The sequence below is a fragment of the Pangasianodon hypophthalmus genome, chromosome 25, assembly GCF_027358585.1.
Source record: "Pangasianodon hypophthalmus isolate fPanHyp1 chromosome 25, fPanHyp1.pri, whole genome shotgun sequence".
In the NCBI taxonomy this organism is placed as follows: Eukaryota; Metazoa; Chordata; class Actinopteri; order Siluriformes; family Pangasiidae; genus Pangasianodon; species Pangasianodon hypophthalmus.
Genome location: NC_069734.1, coordinates 15241407 through 15264936, shown reverse-complemented (window position 1 = coordinate 15264936; position 23530 = coordinate 15241407). Strand labels below are relative to the sequence as shown.

At 38.7% G+C, this 23530-nt stretch overlaps 1 protein-coding gene across 3 annotated transcripts in view; it reads left to right on the top strand.

Moving 5' to 3' along the window:
• ptpn4b (protein tyrosine phosphatase non-receptor type 4b) overlaps window positions 1–23130 on the top strand; it is a 46861-nt gene extending 23731 nt beyond the window's left edge. For 2 of the 3 annotated variants that reach the window (XM_026947758.3, XM_053229409.1), the window contains 15 exons: window positions 1758–1826; window positions 5752–5886; window positions 6965–7117; window positions 12985–13144; window positions 13340–13420; window positions 13524–13580; window positions 13701–13857; window positions 14384–14556; window positions 15480–15570; window positions 15669–15730; window positions 16203–16349; window positions 17591–17719; window positions 18007–18155; window positions 19014–19149; window positions 20200–23130. In XM_026947758.3, the coding sequence (XP_026803559.2) occupies window positions 1758–1826; window positions 5752–5886; window positions 6965–7117; window positions 12985–13144; window positions 13340–13420; window positions 13524–13580; window positions 13701–13857; window positions 14384–14556; window positions 15480–15570; window positions 15669–15730; window positions 16203–16349; window positions 17591–17719; window positions 18007–18155; window positions 19014–19149; window positions 20200–20304 (1804 nt within the window). In that variant the 3' untranslated portion in view covers window positions 20305–23130. The remainder of the gene's footprint in view (window positions 1–1757; window positions 1827–5751; window positions 5887–6964; window positions 7118–12984; window positions 13145–13339; window positions 13421–13523; window positions 13581–13700; window positions 13858–14383; window positions 14557–15479; window positions 15571–15668; window positions 15731–16202; window positions 16350–17590; window positions 17720–18006; window positions 18156–19013; window positions 19150–20199) is intronic. The other variant, XM_026947759.3, reaches the window with a different exon arrangement.
• Window positions 23131–23530: the final 400 nt, after the last annotated feature.

Below are 23530 nucleotides of genomic sequence, written 5' to 3'. Positions count from 1 at the left end.
TGCCCCATGCACAGATGGTTAGAAAGGCAAAAAGTTCTCCAAGATCTCCACAGTTGGAGATTTTCAGAAGATGGTTGAATTTTGGGATCAACAAATCACTGAATCTATAATTAGACGCCATTTTGCTGTCGACAAAGTATTTGGAGGGCATGCCAGAAGAAATTCTTTTCTTTCATCTAACCACAAACATGGATAGATGGAAGGATGGATGAATGGATGGAAACTGCAGAATAAGCACATGGTGTTTGCAAGACACTACTTGAATTTTGGCTCTCTGGATAGATCTATCTATCTGACATAGATAGATCTAACCTTGCAAGGATACACAGCATCATGAACTCCATGAAGTACCAGGAAAATGCAAAATAACATCTGTCTGCCTCTGCAACTCCAGGAAGTTACAACTGAGTCATGATTGGATCTTCCAGCAGGATAATGAGCCACGTAAAATGGTTTATTGACAACAGAATCAAGCTTCTGACATGTCCATCTCCGTTCCCTGACCTCAAACCCCATTGATAACCACAAGAAAGAGAGTCCACAAGCATAGGACCCGGAAGATATCCTGTATTGAGATTCATCACTCTTTATTCTCAAATGTCAAGCATTATAGGATAAGACTCAGTGCTGTATTTTAGCAAAAAGGAGGTTATATGAAGTACTAAATAAGGCTTTTTATATCCTCTATAATGGTTAGATTAAGCTAATTACCCACACAAACATTTTCTAATAACCTCTTTTACCCACCAAGGGTGCCAGTAATTCTGGAGCTGACTGTCATTTGTTCCTATAGCCTTGGAAAAATCCTGAGTTCTTTGAGTCAGTGGTGAATCAGCACGCTTAAGATTGTAGTGAAGTTTATTGCATACTAGTAATGTTCTGTAATATTTCCCCAGTGCCTGGTACATATTGTCTCACGCGACATCAGATTATCTAATTTTACTGAAAGCTCAAGGTGAACACCGAAAAGGAATTTTTTTTACAGCGGCAAAAGACAGACATATGGGGGGAAATGGTGTATTACCGGTTCATTCCAAACAGTCAGACCTGTAGAGTACATGGACTATCTGCATAGTTTGGGGGTTTCCCTCGTCTATCACACCTGATTCAGCCTTTTAAAAAAAAAATGCCTTTCATTAGTTAAACCAGGTGTACTACACTTTTACCACAAACGGTGACTTCATCAGACATTCCAAACTTCACTACAAATTCATTTCGATTATAACTAAAGCTCCTGTATTTTTAGCAGTGTTACTGCTTTTTATGGCATACAACAAAAGTTGTTAATACAACAAATGATAATGGAAAGGCATAAATAATGGTTATGATGTAACCTTGCCTATAACCATTACCCACACACATCTCCTGATTGGCTATCGGTTATTGCTCTCTGTATAACAACCACTTTATTAATTATAATCAGTCTCTATAATCACCCAGTGTTTAATCACCCACTATATAATCACCCAGTCACTTGTATGCTAATAAAATGGGCTTTTTTTTTTTTTTTTTTTTTTTTTGGGCGCTGCTTGGAATTCCTTTGGTTGCCCCATGAATCAGATCCAAAACATACATCCAGAACCACACAAATATTTCAACAGCAACAGAATCAAGCTATTGACATGTCCATCCCAGTCCTCTGACCTAACCCCCGAGTGTTCACATATTGTGCGAATTGTGCGAATGTGACCCTGCAATAGGACAATCAAGCTTCTAATGGATTTCAGCAATGTTTTTTTTTTTTTTTTTTCCATCAGCGGAAGAACGGAAGCTCAGTCTGTCCAATACGGAAAAGAGCAAGGAGTCAAGGACAGAGTGTTTGCCAGGTAATACACTAAATATGGGTTAGACAGATGCAAATAAGAGGTTATGCAATATTTTGTAATTCAATAGACATGACATGACTTCTGACATGATGTTGCACTATTTTTTTTTAAAAACTGTGATTGGCTGGGACTATTATTGAGTAGTATAGTATACATAGTATATAGTACAGTGTCGAAGTTGACATACATGACAGAAGTAAGCTTATAAATTGAGGTTTATCCTAAATCCTAAATCCTAAATCAGAATGTGTTCCTCACCAGATATAATGCACTTTGGAAATTTAACAATAGCACAGTAACTGTAGTCTGAGTTATTACAGATGTGGCAGGAAGTAGGGGGAGGGTGAAATATTAAGTAAAAGGGTCCAAAAGCTGCTTATGTGATACAAATGGTATTAGCGAATATTCATATGTACATCAATAATAAATGCTTGTTTCACACCTGTATGAAGTGTTCACGGATGAAAAGTCTGACTTGGAATTCTTTAATAAATGAAAAATTGTGATCATTGGCAAGTTGCTGTGGTGTAAGAGGAATAAAACACTATTGTTATACGAAAGTGATCATTTTTGGTATGCTAATAGTAATTTCACTTCACACACACTTTCCGCATCACATTACCCATTACCCTGTGATTGATTATTTTTCTATAACAGCATGTCTCAAAGTGTCTTAATCCTTACCTGTATTACATAGCACTTTAAATTGTACCACTGAGTGCTTCACGTAAAGAAAAAAAAATACTTGTTTTGCCACGCCTGAGTTTGTCCTTGTCTGAAAATCTCAAAATTTATCTCAAAATTTCAACTCTATTAATAGCAATAACTAATCAAGCATCTTACTGGAGTTTTATAAGGCCGTATTATAGCATTGTTTCCAAATTAGTAAGACTTAGGTGACTTTATGATTATGTTTGTTGCTACAGACATGAATGTTATTATCTAATCTTGTCTGACTATAAATGAAACTACATTGTCTAGCATCTTTATAAATGCTGATTCAACACTGAAACATACTGAAACATAAATGAGAAGCAGTTGTGCTTTTCTGAATCCCGAATAAGTATAGCACTTTTACAGTGAGTGCGAGTGGGATTTGGAAAGTGTATGTATTTTACAGTCAATCAGTTACTCAACAGGCACAAAAAAAATGGATAAAATGTCCTTGCAAGTGGGTGAGACGTGTCTTCAGTCCTCTACTTGTTTTCCGTGTGAGCGTGTGTGGTTAAATATTCTGAGAAAGATACATCTAAGTAACACAGGAAGCTTCCACAGGGTGGGTGCATATGTGTATGTGTGTGTGTGTGTGTGTGTGTGTGTGTGTGTGCGTGCATGCGTTTGTGTGTTTAGCAAGAAGACACTCCCTCTTGGTTTTAAAGTTACAGTTATTGTTTAGTGCATCATAGTAAATGATGTGGGGACTCAAGATGAGGCTAAGGCTTTCACACTGTGCTTCTAGCAGGTACATTTTCAGTTGGTTTGTTGATTAAGACTTTATATATTCATTCATGTCTTCTAGTTATTACTCTTGTCTGGTTTCCTTTTAACGCTTTGGAGTTGTATTATTACGCAGCCTAGTGAACGTTTCATCAGGCTTTTATTTATGTCTCGGAGAGGTTTCAGAGCATCTTCTGAAAAATTAAAAGTGAAACCAGGCCGCTTGAACAACAATGAAATATTAAATACAGTAACGTTGTCTGAGAGAAACGTCTGGTGCTAATGATGTCAAAACCATCAACGTAAGTTGAGTGCAAAAGTTTGCATCCCTCGTGGTCTCTGGATTCAGAGACGTTCATGTGGCTGTTTATCGTACAGTTCCAAGGCAAAATCGAAAAATTAACTACCATAACACAAGAAGTCAGTTTCCAGCTCTGAATTGAAGAAAGTATATATATTACAGCCGATTATGGCAAAATATGACAAATCCATATGGGAAAACCACAGGTTATAGACGATTGTATACTCAGTGGTAGGTTTACATGATATTAGAGAATATTTCTCACATTCAGTAGGGGAGATGCAAACTTTTGACCTGACATCATTTTAATGTTTTAACTGTTAATATCTTAACACGCACTATATAACTATATACGTGATCGTATTAAGAAACTTTTATGGTAGCACTTTCCGCAAAGCCCATATCTATAAATTAACCCAATGTAGCTCAATAATGTTATAATCTATAATTAATTCCTTAATAAGTGATACTATTCAGTATAATGTCATCTGCTGGTCTGTGCAACCTTTATAACTAATAATGACCTGTGTATAATTATAAAGCAACTATAATACATTATAAACATTTAAAATGTCATTAAGTAAAGTGAAAGATAGGTGAAATTGGTACACATTATAATAGTAAGACTGTTAGAAGTTTTGAAAAATTTAATATGAAAATAATAATAATAGAAAAAAAAAAATTTCTAAAATATCCAAAAAATGACAATGACACACACATATAATCATCTTGTCATTTTTGGAAGCACTCAGTGATGACAATTCAATTCAGTTTATAATTGTTAATAAATATTACAGTTTTTAATTATTTTCAATTATTTCCAGGCCATTATTAGTTATAAAGGTTGTGCAGTACAGCACATGGCATATTAAGCACTAGGGACACTTGTGTTACATGTGTTATAAGTGATCAAGGAATTATTTATAACATGTTATTAGAGCTTTATGAGGTATTATTAGAGTGTGTAAAAATGCTTACAAAGAATCATGTATGAAGAATTATAAGCATGATTTACGAATATGAGCTTTTTTTTTTTGTATTGTATGAACGTATAATTAACATGGCAAACAGCCTAGATTATTATGTCTAAAAATCGGAATGTTTATCTGAGGAGTAATTTAAACATGTTGGACAAGACATAAGTACGCGTAACTCTAGATTTTGTTTCAGATCATTTCGGCCTTGCAGTACTCTAACTTAGCAGTCCGCCTCCTGCCTGATATTATGAATATTGGGGTATCCATGATGACATAGTTAAGCAATATCGCATGAGAGAGTGCGGTTAGACTGAATACCGACACGGTCATGATTCAGCCATGGGTAATCACAGCCGTGCCGATATTCAGTATAACCTCTTGACTCCGAGTGCGATATTGCTTTTATACAACGGTTCTATAAGCAAGAAATTATCGAATAACTGACATGGCCAAATGTTCTGTTTATTTTTGAATCCGCTAGAGGAAATAGATCCCCGCAGAACCCACACTCACTTCATAGCACATCAGCTAGCTAGCTCAGGTTGATTTGTACATTCCCGTTAAAGGTGCTTCCAGTAAAATCGGTGTCCCCTATTCCTTTCATTTTCATCTGACCAGCTTTCATATTTTAAGCCAAGAGTCGTATTCCTGAAAAGTATCGTTTGCCACGTCTGCCGATGATGTCGCTAACTTAACATTCGTCTGTGGTGACCGTTTTGAACTAGGTAGTGGAATTTTACGTCGCGAGCAGAGCGATACACACAGTAAAACGTCCCAGTGTGGGTATAGGAAATATAAACACTCTTGGAACGCCGAACATATTTTTATCCACTTATATGTTTAATGTTGTGGAACTGTAAACGTACTGTTAACAAAGCGCTCTCACTGGAGACTCCTTCTAAAAAGATAAATAAATGTCTTCAAATAGAAAACTTCACCATGTAAATGATTACACATTGTTGGTTGTATATTGTATGGAGCGTCCACCGTACAAGTCTATGTATGTTTTCTTTTCTATTAACTAACACCAATAAGAATTGAGCATTCAGTAGCACTGTATGTAGCACTGTATTATAATTCAAATTAAAAATGCAGCTATAGACCCTGGATCTTAACCTCCGAGCTGGCCCTGACCTCCAAACAACTAAACTCAGGTCACCAGAGTTCCAGAGTTGTTGACTGTGTTCTTTTGGCAACCTTTGACCCCCAGGTCACCCAGCAAGCCAATGGTCAGGAGGCTGGTGAGTGGGACAGACTGGGAGACGGTGAGCAGGAACTCTCTCTCAGACGAACGGCTGGAGACACAGAGCCTGCCCAACCGCTCACGCCCGGGTTCGCCCAATCAGTGAGTTCGCGTATACGTACATATTTTATACACACCTTATTTATTTAGCTCAGTGATTGAAGTAAAACCTGCTTGCTTATATACAAAAAAAAAAAAAACAGACCACTGGTTAGAAATGGAACAGTTTTCTAGCCTGCATCTGAGTTCGAATGCGTCTTACACACTCAATCAAATGAATAAACTCTTGGTGCGAATAAGCTCAAGTGCAAATAGTAATAATAATAGAGTAATAATAATAATAATAATAATAATAATAATTTACCGTTTATCTTCGGTAACCCCTTTGTTCTGGTCAGGAGCCTGTCCTGGGAGCGCTAGGTGCAAGCCGGGAGAAATGTTCAATCTCAGAGCACCATGCACACACAGTTCACACCAAGGGGCAATTTGCAGTAGCAATGACAAGGACAGTGACACTCACTGTACCACCAACCTGCCAAATAATAAAAATAATAATAATAATAATAATATGTATGTATGTAAAATGTTTCTCAAAAAATCTGTTTTACATAAAAAAAAAAAAATAAAATTACACAAACAATAAAGCAATCCACAATCATAAACAGAAGAACTTACAAATAACAGAGGAAAAAAAAGCAAAACAGTTAAGTGATAAATGGTTAATAATTAATATATAACAACATTAATAAAACATAAAATCTCCAGGTGTTAACTAAAAACTCAACAGGTTTTTCACAGTAACAAGTTTAATGACAGGAACTGTAAATAATCCAGCCTGAAAGAATTAATAGTAAACCTGCCTCAGCTGAACGAAGTGCTTGAGATGGGTTATACTGTTTCAGAAGATCAGTAATATATGCCTGAGCGAAACCATTTATAACTTTATATATCATTAGCAAAACTTTGGAGTCAATACGACATGGCTGCATGTACAGGCATTCAGCCATTGCTGGGCTTTTCATCTGTTCTTATGCAAATGAGAAATTTGCATATAAGAAAACATCAAGGGAAATCCAAGGATTTGCATTTCCTTTTCCAAGAATTTTAGAAATAAATAACCTGCCCACACACACACACACACACATACCTGAGCACTGTGATTGTCGCCTGTCACCTGCAGTTCCATATTCGCTGCGGATGGCACCCGGGTACGGCCCTCCTCCATCGGGCATCTGGTGGACCATGTGATCGACGACTCGGTGTGCCAAGCTTTCACCAATCATAAGTCAGCATCGTCAACACAGGCGAATAGCATCAGCCTGGACTCGACCCCGTAAGTGCGTTTGTTGATTTATGACGTGCTCCTGATTTTACGCATAGCTCCTTCTCAGTTATTAGCAATATAACGAACATTTACGAAAACAGACCATCTATACAATACAGTAGTATATGCTGTATTGAAACAGACGGCTTCTCATTCTTGAGGATTCTTTTTATTAAGTTTTTCTTTCATATTAAATTACAAACAAAACCTTTGTTTCTCCTTGTTACCACAAAGACAGATCCTACCATTATATCTTACAGTAATCTTTGTCATACAATTTTACAGTGCTTCTGTGATTGTTTTTTTTTTTCCTCATCCTTCTGCAAAGGTTTTACGTGTAATCTTATCACCTCCTATTTTTTTTGTTTTGTTGTTTGTGGGGCTTCCAATGTAGAAAAAGTTGTGAAAAAGAGTGATATCAGTGTCGGTGAAAAAATATGAACGAATGACATACAAAATTTGAGTGTATTTCAGTGCCAATATTCAAGCTTTAAAATGTAACTAAAAATAACAACTTGTCTATTTTTTTGGACTTTGACCAGTTTGAAAAACAACCTCCTCATCACCAACGTTAACAGTTAGTTAGCCGATACTAGGTAGAAGTGGTAAGACCTTTGTTTTCCGCATCAGCAAAAATGTTAGCACTTGTTCTGAAGAAAAAAAAAAAGATGCAGTCGTTTGTTGATATAAACTGTCAATACATACATGTGTGTCATGAATTATGATCCATCATCTCATATTCATCTTGTAATCTCAAACTCAAATGTCTTCAGTGTATGGCAAAAATAGGATTAGCCTTGCTGTTTCAGTACTTTCCGAGGGACTGTGTGTATACATATATATATATATATATATACACACACATACACACACATATACACTGGGTCAGTGTTTAGGTAGGTGGTACGTGTCAAAGTAACATCGACTTGAATGCTAGGACCCAAAGTTTCCTAGCAGAACATTGCCCAAAGCATTACACTGCCTCCACCGGCTTGCCTTGTCCCCATAGTGCATCCTGGTGCCATTTCTTCCCCAGGTAAGCGATGCCCACGCACCCGGCTGTCCACATGATGTAAAACAAAACGTGATTCATCAGACCAGGCCACTTCTTCCATTGCCCCGTGGTCCAGTTCTGATGCTCACATGCCCATCGTAGAGGCTGGTGGACAGGGGTTAGCTGCGATGCACTGTGTGTTCTGACACCTTTCTATCATAGCCAACAGTTTGTGCTACAGAAATTGCTGTGGGATCGGTCCAGACGGACTAACCTGACCCAGTCGTCTAGCCATCACAATTTGGCCCTCGTCAGAGTTGCTCAGATCCTTACGCTTGCCCATTTTTCCTGCTTCCAACACATCAACGTCGAACACTGACTGTTCATTTGCTGCCTAATATAGCCCACCTCTTGACACGTGCCACTGTAACGAGATAATCAATGTTATTCACATAACATAGTAATCTTAGATATGAACATTAAACTAATCTGAGAAGTAATTGCGACAGCAATGCAAACAAAACTGAGAAATAAATGTAACAGTAGTGCAAATAAAAGTAATATAAAAAGTTTGTCTGGACAGGCATATAAACTATATGGCCAAAAGTATGTCTACACCTGACCATCACACCTATATGAACTTGTTGAACATCCCATTCCAAAACCATGAGGAAGTTGTCCTCATTCAGACAAAAGACCATTAGTGAGGTCAGGCACTGATTATGGATGAGAAGGCCTGGCTCGCAATCGACGTTCCAGTTCATCCCAAAGGTTTTCATTGGGGTTTAAGTCAGGGCTCTGTTCAGGGCACTGGAGTTCCTCCATGCCAAACTCATCAAAGCATGTCTTTGTAGACCTCGCTTTGTATACAAGGGTATTGTCGTGCTGGAACAGGAAAGGGCCTCAAACTGTTGTCGCAAAGTCAGAAATATACAACTGCCTAAAATATCTATGCTGTAGCATTAACATTACCCTTCACTGGAACTAAGGTGCCTAGTCCAAACACTGAAAAACAGCCCCAGACCATTATCCCTTCTCTACCAAACTTTACTGTTGGCACTATGCATTCCGGTAGGTAGTGTTCTCCTGGCAGCCGCCAAACCCAAACTCGTCCATCAGACTGCTAGTGAAGCGCTATTCATCACTCCAGAGACCATTTCCACTGCTCAAGAGTCCAGTGGTGGTGTGCTTTACACCACCCGAGGCGTGCTGATGTTGCTTCAAGAGGCAGTTTGGAACTCTGTAGTGTGTGGTGCAACAGAGGAACGGTGATTTTTACACGCCATGTGCTTCAGCACTCGGCACCCCTGCTGTAAGTTCGCATGGTCTACCGCATTGTGGCTGAACTGTTGTTGCTCCTAGATGCTTCCATTTCACAATACTAGCACATACATTTGACTGGGGCAGATTTAGCAGGGCAGAAATTTCACAGATGGTCTTGTGGCAAAGGTGGCATCCTATGACAGTGCCACATTTCAAGTCACTGAGCTCTTCACCTCTTTACAACCCATTCTGCTCCCAGTGTTTGTCTATGGAGATTCCATGGCTGTGTGCTTGATTTTATGCACCTGTTAGCAATGGGTGCAGCTGAAACATCTGAACTTAATAATTGGGAGGGGTGTTTACATTTTTCTGGCAATATAGTATATTAAATAAATGTTTATTCAAGCATATATATATATACACACACACCCCGATCAGCCATAATATGCGTAATAATATGCCTAATATTGTGTAGGTCCCCCTTGTGCCATCAAAACAGCTCTGACCCATCGAGGCATGGACTCCACAAGACTTATGAAGGGTGTGCTGTGGTATCTGGCACCAAGACGTTAGCAGCAGACGCTTTAAGTCCTGTAAGCTACGATGTGGGGCCTCCGTGGATCAGCCTTGTCTGGAGGCCAAGTCAACACCTTGAACTCTTTGTCATGTTCCTCAAACCATTCCTGCTTATCCTGCTGAAAGAGGCCACTGCCATTAGGGAATTCTATTGCCATGAAGTATGTACTTGGTCTGCAACAATGTTTAAGTAGGTGGTACGTGTCAAAGTAACATCCACATGAAGCCGTCGCTCCCCACACGCATCAGTGAGCCTTGGGCGCCCATGACCCTGTGGCCGGTTCACCAGTTGTCCTTCCTTGGACCACTTTTGGTAGGTACCAACCACTGCATATCAAGAACACTCCACAAGACCTGCTGTTTTGGAGATGCTCTGATCCAGTCCTCTAGCCATCACAATTTGGCCCTTGTCAAAGTCGCTCAGATCCTTACACTTGCCCATTTTTCCTGTTTCCAACACATCAACTTTGAACACTGACTTTTCACTTGCTGCCTAATATATCTCACCTCTTGACATGTGCCATTGTAACGAGATAATCAATGTTATTCACTTCACCTCTCAGTGGTTTTAATGTTATGGCTGTTGTATATATGTGTGTGTGTGTGTGTGTGTGTGTATACATATATAGATATAGATCTATATATATATATTTTTTTCTTCACTGTGTGTATGTGTGTAGAGAGAGAGAGATGGGTGACAAATCAAAGGAAAAACCACCATAATGTGTCATAGTAAGGTGTTGGGTCACCATGAGTCTAGAAGAGCTTTACTACACAGGTCTCTAGAGCTGTACTGGAGGGATGAGTACCATGTTCCTTTGGTCTGTGTTTTGATGAAGGTGGTGGAGAGTGCTGTTTAACACGTCACTCCAAAATCCCCCATCAGTGTTAAACTGGGTTGAGATCTGGTGACTGAAGGCCACGGCATAAGATTTACATCATTTTCATCCTCATATCGCACCATTCTGTGACTGCTTTCGTCTTGCAGATGGTGGCGGGGGTCATCCTTGCAGAAACCGCGTTAGAATCGTTTCATCGTAGGATGAAGTTATCAGTCAGAAGAACGTAATATTTATTTGCAGTTACGCTTCCCTCTAAGATTGCAAAATGCCACCCACGTCATAAGAGACACCCGAGTTTTCTTTGATTTAATCGTTGTTAATGTATTAAAAGTATGATAGGAGCTAGGTGATGACCACATGCTGAAATATATTAGTGACTAGAACTGTGTGTGTATGTTTGTGTGAGCGCGTGTGTAGGGTAGAGAAACGCTAATCAAGTTCATATCTGAGTCATCACAGTTTCCACAGTGCTCAGAGATGCAGTTGGCATTTGGTTCATGTGCTTATTTTAGCATTACACACTGGGTGGAAACTTTCTCTGGTTGGAGCTGTGGTTTGCTTTTGCTCTGCTAGATGTCGCACAGGTGGTTAGGTCAGGACTTTCGAACTTTTTTTTTTTATATATACATACTGACTGTAATACAACATGCATTTTATTTATATGTATATAACTATATAATATTACTAGTTTAAAGTATATTGAAGAAATATAGAAAGAATTGAAAAAAAAATATTTTATGTTTGTGGGCAGAAATACTCACAGACAAACACTGGGTTTTTACTTTGTGTTCTTAGATTAAAAGGCCTGATTTAGTCAGATTTATCAGGTGTATTGGTTGTATAATCAGTACAGTATGATGCTGGCTGGAATGCAGAATCAGAACAAAAAAATTGAATGTCTAGTAAATAATTCTAAAGTTACGACAGTGACACTATTACGGCTGAGACTTCTGTGGTAGTAGGGCTTCATCGTAAATATGAGAGTGATGTGGGCAGTCTGTCACACACACACACACACGCACACGCACACACACTCGCTGAAAGACTGATAAGCATCTGCATTTGTGCTTCCTAACGTTTTAAAGTGTTTTAAGTCAGTAATGCCCTACTAATGGCATGTCTGCTCTAGAAAAGCAAGCACAGTAAACAGAGTAGTTATTTTAGCCTACATTTGCTGTTAAGCAGGCTTTTCATTTAAAACAAAGAACCACAGAATGTATGGTTGGTTTTGTGGTTTGTACTTTATTTGAACAATGTCTGCTTAGTCTATTTGCTTAATATTTCTTCTCGAAAGGCATTCTGAAAATGCCTTAAATGGAGATCAAACCTAGGATATTTTACACAGTGTGTAATAACTTAACATGAGTGGCTATAACAGTTATGATAGTTGAAGATTCTTCTGTTGTTGATGTTGTAGCCCATCTACAGCAAGGTTTGAACTATTGTGTATTCTGAGATGCTTTTCTGCTCAGCATGGCTGTAAAGAGTGGTTATTTGAGTTACGGTAGCCTTTTCCCTTCAGCTTAAATCATTTTGGCCATTCTCCTCTGACCTCTATCAACAACAAGGTCCACAGATCTGCTGGTCACTGGATGGATTTTTGTTGTTGTTGTTGTTGTTGTTGATGATATAAATGTCCCAAAGGCTGAAATGCTTAGCAGTGTCAGTAACTACTGAGCGGGACTGCTTTCGTGCTTGTGATCAGAGCATTCATAGTCAGGTTGTGTGTGTGTCAGAAGACCAAGGCCAGGCCTGGTTACATTTCTTGCTACAGGCATGGGAGCTAATTCTCCATTCTTGTTATGCTAATATTCCGATTCACCCTTTCCTTCCACTGAAGCGTTGTTGGAACAACCTGATTATGAGAGAGCAGACTTCTTTTCTGATGCTTTGTGGAGATTAAAGTGAATGCAGCAGAGAGCAGATGTCATGCTGTGGGCTCTGTGCTGTGTATGCTGTGTATTATAGAATTGAATATAGAATATATCCCCAATTTTGTCTCTAGCTGAAGGATGGGCTATATCAGCAACCTTCTGAGGCGATCATAAATAAATAAAAAACTGATAGCCTTGCACATATAAACTGGTTGTTGTGTGATTGTTGGAAAATTGTGAGTGGCGATTGTGATTATTGCTTCCAGTAGATTGTTGTGCTCTCTTTACATTACCAGCTGCATTCATTTCCATTGTGTTACCTTGCAGATCTCCAGACAGTGCGATAGACAGCCAACCTCCTGCTCTTCCACCAAAGCAGTCCAGGAAGAACCTGATTAGTCATATCAGCCAATCCCGATCTGAGCTGGAGCTTGATGACCCCGCCTCTGAAATCTACGACGTTCCTGTAGCTTCAGATAAGAGCATGGTGGGTTTTTTTTGCTTGTAGTGTAGCAGTTAAAAAATTCTTTACATAGAAAAGCTGATATTAATACAGGATAACAAAGACTAAAGCTAGTAGCCATTGTTCCCCATTGTTGTTAGTGACAAGAGCATTTTTGGTGCCATATTGTAGATGTACTTGATTGTGTATGTCTGGGGTTTTATTCTCCTACCTGTACAGAATGGTGCAGTTCCACATGACAACCTTGTGCTGATCAAAATGAAACCAGATGAAAATGGACGTTTCGGATTCAATGTCAAGGTACATTTGCATTTAAAAAAAAAAAAATGGTTGATTTGGGAAAATACTACCTTAAAGGATCAGTTATCGTCAGAATATCATGATTCCTGTCCTCCATCCGCAGGGTGGCGCTGATCAGAGAATGCCAATCATCGTGTCTCGTGTCGCTCCTGGAACTGCGGTAGGCTCAAATTGTCGCCCAAAGTTTATACGTAGCCTTTCATTTCAATTCTAATTACGGTATCATGAGATCCCGTGTGCTGCATTTCACTTGTGTCATGTGACTTCTACCTCACGTCAGGCTGACCTGTGTGTGCCGCGTCTTAACGAGGGCGACCAGGTGGTGCTGATAAATGGGCGGGACATCTCGGACTACACGCACGACGACGTGGTCATGCTAATCAAGGCCAGCTGTGAAAACCAATCAGGAGAGCTTATTCTGCTAGTAAGACCCAATGGTGAGGAACTAATAGTCATTGCTTCAAGCCTTTTATACTGTGGATTGTACACTGTTCAACTATACAACAGCGCTGTTGAATTCTCGATTCTGATTGGTCAGAAGGTGTTGATTAGTTTTATATAACAGGAGTGTTGACAGTAGTTCCAGCTGCAAGGCAGAGAGAGAGAAAAAAAGAGAGACTGGTGAGGGAACAAGTGTTTATAGCTGCTATAATGTAAGTGATGACATGAACTAACTTGTTCATTAAATGTGACTATAAATGAAAAAAATATGACATTGTATGACCTGTTGTTCTTTATTTAATAAGAAAATATATTCATTGCCAAACTTCTGTGGTATAAGAGGAAGTAAACACTTTTTAATGCATGCTGTTATAGGAAAATACTTGTATGGAGTAGAAGTGTATATACATTTTACTTTTACATTGTTGGTCTTCTGGAAGTTCTGGTTATTCCTGACGTTTACTAAAAAAAAGTTTGCTAAAATCTTAAACTCGTGTCTCTGGCCTTATTGCACACTTGCAGCAATCTACGATGTGGATGAGGAGGAGGAGAAGCTCGATTTGGAGCCGGAGTTCCAGTACATTCCAGAAAGCTGCGGGTTGGATCGGTCGCACTCGGAACCAGACGGATGGAAATCGTCCTTCCAGATGCTGAGGGAAGGACTGAGCACCGGCTCTGTTCTCGCTCAGTTTGATGTGAGTCACCCAATACATAAACCGCACTCATTTAGTTTTCAGTTTCTAACTAGTTTATCGTTGTAAGTTTTCTATCACTGATGCCATTTCACTAATAGTAAAGCAATGCATTCATATTATGTATAAATAACAGTGTATAACACTTGCAAATATGAAATGTCACTGAAATTTTCAACATCCTTTATGTTAGCATTTTTGTTTAAATTAACACACTATAAAATATTTCGTATCATATATCACTATAAATTCAAGTTTTATACATTTAGTCATGGCATTGCTTTTGCTATCTTTACCTACTTTTTGACCTCTGCCTTACAGTAATATGCTTCTAAATAACACTTCCTGTTATCGTCATTCACACTGTGCTATTTCCTCTCTCATGACTATGCTGTTTCTCTAGTAGAGCTTTCTCACACGCCAGACTCTGACATCCAAAACTGATAACAAAAGTTCGAGTATCAGATTAAGAGCTTGGTAAATGTGTGTTGGGAAAACCCAAATCTGTCCTTACTTGTATACCTAGGCTGGGTTGCATTAGTATGACATGACAGTGACATTAGTATGACATGACACTTTGTTTTTCGCAATAAACAGCTTAATTTAGCTCAGATATAGTTTGTAAGATAGACTTATGAGGGCACAAGCTTCTAAAGGAATGGTCTGTCATGATCATGAAATTTTGGTTGTTGATTATTTATCCTATTATAATTACAATAATTCCTTTTTTTTTTTTCATACTTTAGTTAAATTTAAATTTGTTCTTTTCTGTTTGGGTGAAGAGTTTGAAGCACTTTTGCCACCTCAGATGTGGAAAAAAAAAAAAACCCTATATCTTTAAACTTAAAAGCCTCACGTATCTTATTTTGATTATCTCCTGTCTCATTTCCTGTCTGATCATTTCGAATACGTCCTATCTCCTCCAGCAACTGTATCGAAAACGACCTGGAATGTCCATGTCCTGTGCCAGGTTACCACAGAACCTCTCGAAAAATCGCTATCGGGACATTTCACCATGTAAGTAATTACAACAGCGTACGTATTCCGTTTCCTGTACTTCTCCAGTTTAAATTACCCGAGCCATTCTGACGCGTGAGCACTGTGTTTCAATGCAGATGACGCAACTCGAGTCGTCCTGAAGGGACCTGAGGACTACATCAATGCAAACTACATTAATGTGAGAACCTACAAATACAAATGAACGTGCTTTTATGTGCATTAAAGACCTGCATTAAAAAAAAAAATAAAAAATTGCCTACAAAATAGACTAGGATTTTATTTCCTGGATAAATATGTTTAAGTGTCTGATATTTGTAAATTTGACACCAAAATTTTAACGCTGCTACATTCGTTACTTTTCTTATTTGCATTTTCACACACACACACACACACACACACACACACACACACACACACACACACACACACACACACACACCTGTCATCAGGATCTCCGAGCTTTAGAAGTTTTGTGTTTCTTCTCATATATATTATTTACATTATATATATATATATATATATATATATATATATATATATATATATATATATATATATATATATACACATTATGTACAGTTTACAATGTTTGTGTATAGTATATGATGTATCGTTTACAATGTTTGTGTGTTTTTTTTTTGTGTCCTAAGATGGAGATACCAGGGGGAGGTGGCGTAAGGCGATACATTGCATGCCAGGGCCCACTTCCTGGCACTTGCTGCGATTTCTGGCAGATGGTGTGGGAGCAGAGCGCCACCCTGGTGGTCATGCTCACCACGCAGGTGGAACGGGGCAGGGTATGAATAACGCTTACTTTACACACTCAGACGTGCACGCACACAAAACATGTGCGAGTAACTGATCAAACGATACATCACAATATAACCCAGGCTATATAATTTCTAAGATTCCTAATTATGCCAAATAAAGGAGCTTTTACATCTGTTAGTCCATTTGCAAATTCGGAATCGAAACGAGAAAAGACGGTGGAAAGCATCAGCATAAAACATTTATTCAGTGGTCAGAAATATGATGATGGAAAACCAAACAAATCTTTACAAGTTCAATTCAGTTGAATTTCATTTGTACAGCACTTTTAACAATAGACACTTTCACAAGGCAGCTTTACAGAAATCTGTATGTAGATATAAATATATTTAGAAATACAGATTTCTTAAAGAGCAAGCCAGAGGTGAAAGTGGCAAGGAAAAACTCCCTGAAACAACATGGCGAAAAAAAAAAACCTTGAGATGTAAGGTTGATTAATCTTAAATAAATGTTTAGATAATTATATAAAATATTTTGTGCATCACATCCTGAGTTTCTTTTCTATTTTTTAAGAGAGTCAGTTTAGCAACTCGCTTCTTTTAAAAAAGGCAACCCACGTCCTGTAAATATGTTTAGTTCACATCCTGCTGTCTTTATGTAATTTCGACCCGGATCACTTTCTCACTGCAGTCGAACAGCACTAGAGTTCACGTGGGAGCGGACTGAACGAATCGCTCGCACACTCCAGTCGTTTTGTTCAGCAGTCGAGTGCGATTGCTGTGACTAAACAATAGTAGATAATTAATAAAACTATATAACGGAAGTTAACCACCTAGAGTGGTTTGTGTATGTCCTCACCAACCCTCAAACTTTTCCACGTTCGGTAGGAACTGAAATGGACTTTACTGGGAAAAATCTACACAAAATAGCCCATAATATTCCAGTAGGATTGAACTTATTACAGTTTGCAAAATTATTACTTAGAATCATAAGTATTCACCCCCGTTGCTTTGAAACCCCTAAATTACAACCAGTTGCCATCAGAAATTACATTATTATTTGAATGGAGTCGACCTGTGTGCAATGAAAGTGTCATATGATCTCAATTGCACAACACCACAGTATTAAGGTTTTAAAAAAAAAAAAAAAAAAAAAAAAAAAAAACTTATTGCTTGTTTAGCGATTTGAATATTGCTTTTATATCAACACATTTATATAAAAGCAACTCCAAAATGCTAGATTTTATTGATTCATGAGGCGTCTTTTGCAGGTGAAGTGTCACCAGTACTGGCCTAATGTCTCTGCCATGGGCACTTACGGCAACTTCCAGGTGTCCTGCGTGTCTGAGGATGGGAAATCGGCATATCTGCTCCGGGCGCTGACGCTCACACACCTGGAGGTAAGGCACACAGCATGACAGCATGACAGTATGACAATAAATGGACATTTGAAATAGTTATATTGTTTGTTAATACATTGCAATAGTTAGTATTTCACACTTAATGATTTAAAACAAAAAAATGTTTTAGGGGTGTATGGTTGTCATACTATACATTGTTTCATGCCAGTCCACCCGTAATTCACACACATCAAACTCTAAACCCATTTTTCCATACATGGATTTAGATAGTGTTATGACATGTGACTAATTCTGTATATGACTATTGTGTGTGTGTGTGTTTGTAGACTAAAGAAGAGAGGCACATTTGTCAGATGCAGTACATGGCTTGGCCCGATCACGGCGTTCCAGATGACTCTACCGATTTCCTGAACTTTGTTAACTTGGTGCGCAGTAAGCGAGGAGACTCACAGGACCCTGTGGTTGTGCACTGCAGGTCAGGCCTACAAAACACCCATCATTTACACACCATGTTTATCTGACATGTGTTACAATGAGTTTGGTTCTTATATTACACCCGCACCCTGATATTGCAACATTAGCAAACAATAGTCATGTTGAATATCTGGACTTACCACTAGACTGTGCTAGTGTTCCAGCATTGTTCATAGACCGTCTATATGGTCTGTGGCTTCAGAGAGATAGTTTATTCTTTCATTACCTCTCGCACCGTATTGTAAATTTTCGTCGTGCTAAATGACAGCAAATCGTGTAAAACGCTTTCTAGAAAACAAAGGAAGATGGAAGTTAATAAGAGAGTATAAAGAGGCGGGAAGTAATATTTTTTTTTCCTGTCAACAAGCAGAAAAAGTTCCAGTTTATGTAAATTCACTATGGACAGTTTTCTAAATTATCTGGATATCTGGGTTTGAGTTTATGTATATCCAGAATAGTATCCAGAACAACTGGATATCTGGGTCTGAGTGTAACCCAGATAGACTGACATTCAGATTCAGGATACTAAACTATATCTATAGTGTGTATATACACAATGTAATAAGGCCTAGTGAGAGAAGAGAGAAATAATTGAGCTATAACTGCAATAATTAAAGTCATAAAGGCTATAAACTTTGTGCATATAATCAAGCACATGACCTTATTTCAGTAAACTGATTTAAAGTTTGTGTTACTTTGAAATCCCGGGTTGCAGTTTTTTTTAATCATTGCGCTTTAATGGCTTTTTTTTAAGAAGAAGAAGAAGAAATCTAGTTCTATGATGTTAGTACATGGTAGTCAGTACTCATCGTGAGCTCAGCCTATCCTTCACTGATCCACTGCTTCCCCCCCCCGGCAGCGCTGGGATTGGTCGCACAGGGGTTCTGATCACCATGGAGACAGCGATGTGTCTGATCGAGCGGAGTCAAGACGTATATCCGTTAGACATTGTCCGAACCATGAGAGACCAGCGAGCCATGATGATTCAGACTGCAGTGAGTAGTGAAGCTTTTTTTTTTTCTTTTTTTTTTCCAAATCTGTTCAAGGAGATCCAGGAGGCGGAGTTCAGTTTTTCAAACCAGCAGGCACTATGGGTCTATGTTCACAACCATTTTTCTTCTCATTAAGCTCACGTGACCTAATTAATGTATATATTAGTTTATGCCACAGCGCTGTTCTCGATTCTCGACTCTGATTGTCAGAAGGTGTTGATTTATTTTCTATAACAGCAGCTCTGACAGCAATTCCAGCTGCAGGACAAATCACAGGTTTATATTAATAAGCTCATTCTAATCTCAGTTGTTTCTGTAGTGACCGCTGATTCACAGAGAGGTGTATGATGGCGGTGTTATTTAACAAAGAAAACATGCTAATAATTGTTGATATGGTGAAGCTTTAGCAGGTGCTTTGGTAAAGAGGATCTTGGTAATATAACAAGCTACATTTTTTTAATCACCATCAAGAAAAAAGAGAGGCTGGTGAGAGAACGTCTGTTTATAGCTACACTTACGTAACATTTTTTAATATACATTCCACAACATGAACTGCAAATGTGACCAGATAAAAAGTATAACACGTCGTACCTTAATAAATTAAACATTGTAATCATCGGCAGATTGTCGCGGTATAAGAGAAATAAACCACTTCGGGACTGCTTTTATAGGAAATAAGTGGTGGTAACAGTAACTCCAGTAACTTCACGTCAGGCCACATCACGCCACCCCATTGCTGATTATTTTTCTATATTCCTTATTAATATAGTATATTATTTTTTTCCACTATATACAAGTTCCACTTGTAACATAATACTAGTACATTCATATTAAGAACTACTACAGTCTCAAAGATCTAGTAGTGAAAAGCAAAGAACAAACAATCATTTTAATAATTTTCAATAAAGCAATAAAATTAGGCGAAAATATACATCAAATTGAATACAATCAAATAATAATTCAAATGGCCACACAATCAGCGTGTCTGAGATTTGGCCTATAATTTTTTCCTTCCATCTCCTGAATCTCCCCCCATTTTTACTACCTTTACAGAGTCAGTATCGGTTTGTATGCGAAGCCATTCTGAGAGTGTATAACGAGGAGATAGTGAAGCCGCTGGACGTACCGGAGCCAACTGCGTGTGCAACAGAAGAATAAAGAGCTGCCCTGTCCTGGATTCCTTTGTGACTGCAACTGTCCCTCTGTCGCCTCCTGGTGGATGGCTGCATACACGACCCCTGCAAATTGGAACACAGGCGACAAAGCACTATTTGCACTTTAGAACAAATGACCACTTGAGGGGATTTACTAGAAAGACAAATGCATCAGGGTGTTGTGTAATCATTAACTTTTTAACAGTGATAAACATTCAGGGTGGAGGCAAAACTGAATGGAACTAAAGACAATAGAAAGTGACTTTTTGTAGTGCCATACACTGAAATGAGCCAATGTCCAACCTGGAACAAACTCTTGGATCACTTTCCTCTGTTAAATGCTATTTATTTTTATTTTAATGGGTTAAAGAGGCCCATGTCCTCCCCACAGTTCACCATTTCATTTCACGGTACAAAACATTTATGTCTTTCTAAATCCCTGGTATTCTGCGCTGTGAAATTCGAGTTTTCTGCTTCTGTTCATTGCTCTGATGCTTTGAAAATAACACTCGGACATGCACTCTTTCCATTTAGGTCTTGAGTTAAATTCATATAAAGGTTTAGGCCAGCAGCTAAGGGTTTAACTACTGTACACAGTGTGCGAAACAATGTGGAAAAACAATGTGAAAATGTTCCTTGCTAGCAAAACATTGCTGTAACATTTACCTATATGACACACCAGATCAGGATGACTGCTTTGGCATGAAATTTTAATTTTCAAAGGATATGGGTCAAACAATGATGTCATTTAAATCTATAATATATTTTACCCCATGTGAATTTTGTTACCTACTGCATGTCAACAGAAATCTTTTGAGGCTCTTGTGTGCTTATACCACATTTAAACATGCGATTTGTTTTTTTTAGCAGACTACTGATGTCTCACCTTAAAATGTCTCACTGGAGAACTAAGGTAAATGCTGTAGGCCCTGTGCCTGCACCTGGCTAACTGACGTAAAGGTGCTATAGGACCAGCCTCTGTACCTTGTTAGAGTGAGGTAAAGATGCTGTGGGCCCCAACCCTCTATCTAGCAAACTAAAGGTTCTATAGCAGCCCCATATCAGCATCAGGTAACTAGCACAGTCTGAGCCTCTATACCAGACTAACCAAGGTACTAAAGGCCCACAGCCTGTACATGGCTAAGGAAACAATACTATAAACCCTGCCCCTGTACTGGAGTACCTAAGGTAAAGGTGCTATAGACCAGACCCCTGCAACTGGTTAAGGGAATGATGCTATAGGCCCTGTCCCTGTCCCAAACTACCTAAGGTAAAGGTGCTATAGGCCAGCCTCTGCAACTGGATAAAGAAATGATGCTATAGACCCTGTCCTTGTACTGGGGTACACAATACCTGACTAACAAAGCTAAAGATCCTACAGGTCTGACCTCTGCTCCGTCCTGAGATAAAGGTGATATAGGCTCCATCTCTGTAGCTGGCTATTGTTGAGAAGAATCATCATGAAAGTCATTATTTGTCACATACACAATTAAATTCTTCTCTTCGCATATCCCAACTTGTTAGGAAGCTGGGGTCAGCCATGATATGGAACCCCTGGAGCAGATAGTGCTAAGGGCCGTCCTCAAGAGTCCGGTAGTGGCAGCTTGGTTCTCCTGAGGCTTGAGCCCCTGACTTTCAACAGCATCTTCACCTCTATTGGCAAGGGACAGTACTAATAGTACCTTTAACTGAAGCACATACGGGGCTTACAGTACCTTTCCCTTTCTTAACCTTGTGCAAAGAAGGAAGCTTTAATATCATTGCCTTTGTAGTTATTACCTTCATGAAAGTAAAGGTCCTAAAGGGTTATATCCCTTTGCTTTGCAATTGACGCAAAGGTCTCAACCCTGTATCTGACAGACTAAAGGTTTTGTAGGTACTCTTCCAGGGCTAGCATCAGTTAAAGCTGTAATAACTATTAAGGTAATGATATTAAATGACTCGCAACTGGTTAAGAAAGCTAAAGGTACTGTAAGCCCAGTACCTGACTCAGTTGAAGGTACTATTGGCACTGGCCCTTTCAAATGAAGATGAAGATGCTGTTGATCTCTGACTGCACTTGTATAATTAAGCTAAAGAAGCTACAAGCCTTGCCCCTTTAACTGGAAAATTTGACGTAAAATTGCTATAGACCTGATTCCGTAGGTGAGGGTGGCCAAATCCCTGCCGCTTCACATGGCCACGGTAAAAGCTATACAGGCACAGCCCCTGTTGACATGAGTAACTAAAGTAAATGTCATATATTTACCATTGCCCCTCCTTCACTGATCATGACTCACTCCATTGTGAATATACTCAAATCTGCTAAACCCCAAATTGTGGAATACACACTGAATTCCCTTTTGTTGTTGATCTCCCTTGCCCCTAAAGAAACTGGAAAAATGATGTGACCAACTACTGTTTTTATGTCTTGCTCTTACTCCATCCGTCCTGTTTTAACAATCGCATTCCACAATGTATAAGGGATTTGGCTTCCAGGACCAACAAATTTTCGTCCTAATGAATGTCCATCATGCAGACATGCGAGCTTCCGTGCGTGTTGTGATGAATCTTAAGCTATAGATTTGCTATTAATATTGTGTTGGGACAATGGTATTTTTGTATTTTAAAGTTGAGAAAAAACAGAGACAACACTTTGCAGCTGACTTTGTAGCCTGTCGAGCTACTTTATTCTTACTGTAGTTATGGGCAAGGGGAGTTATGTTGAAATTATATTTATGTCAAAAATTTGTTAAATAGAGACACCTGTAGGAACATCTCTTAACTACATAGTGTCAAATGTTAAATATTTGTAAATATGTTGTTATATATTAAAAGTGTTCTGAAAAGATTTTTTTTGTTTTTTGGTCTTTTTTTAGATTCTGACCTGCCAAAAAATAACAGGTGGTCAGAAGATACCACCTCTTATATAATGATCAACAACAATATTATAATCATTGTAGCAGGTAGAGACATATTTAATTGCAGGTTTGCACCATGAGCCAGGATTTCGGGCCCTGAGCCTCATTTACCCAAAATTTATTTACATTCCTTCCCTTTGCAGTGAGGTGCAATGCCGAAAGTTAATGTTCTTCAAAGTTGTCATCAGAAAAGTGTTGTTCTCGAGGCAGACGCTACCAATGTCACACTTGTGCAAAAATATGGGAATTTGCTCAAATATACACAGTAGACATGGAACAGTCACTCTTCAGTCTGAAAACAAGAGTAGATGTTTGGCAAAGCAACACTTG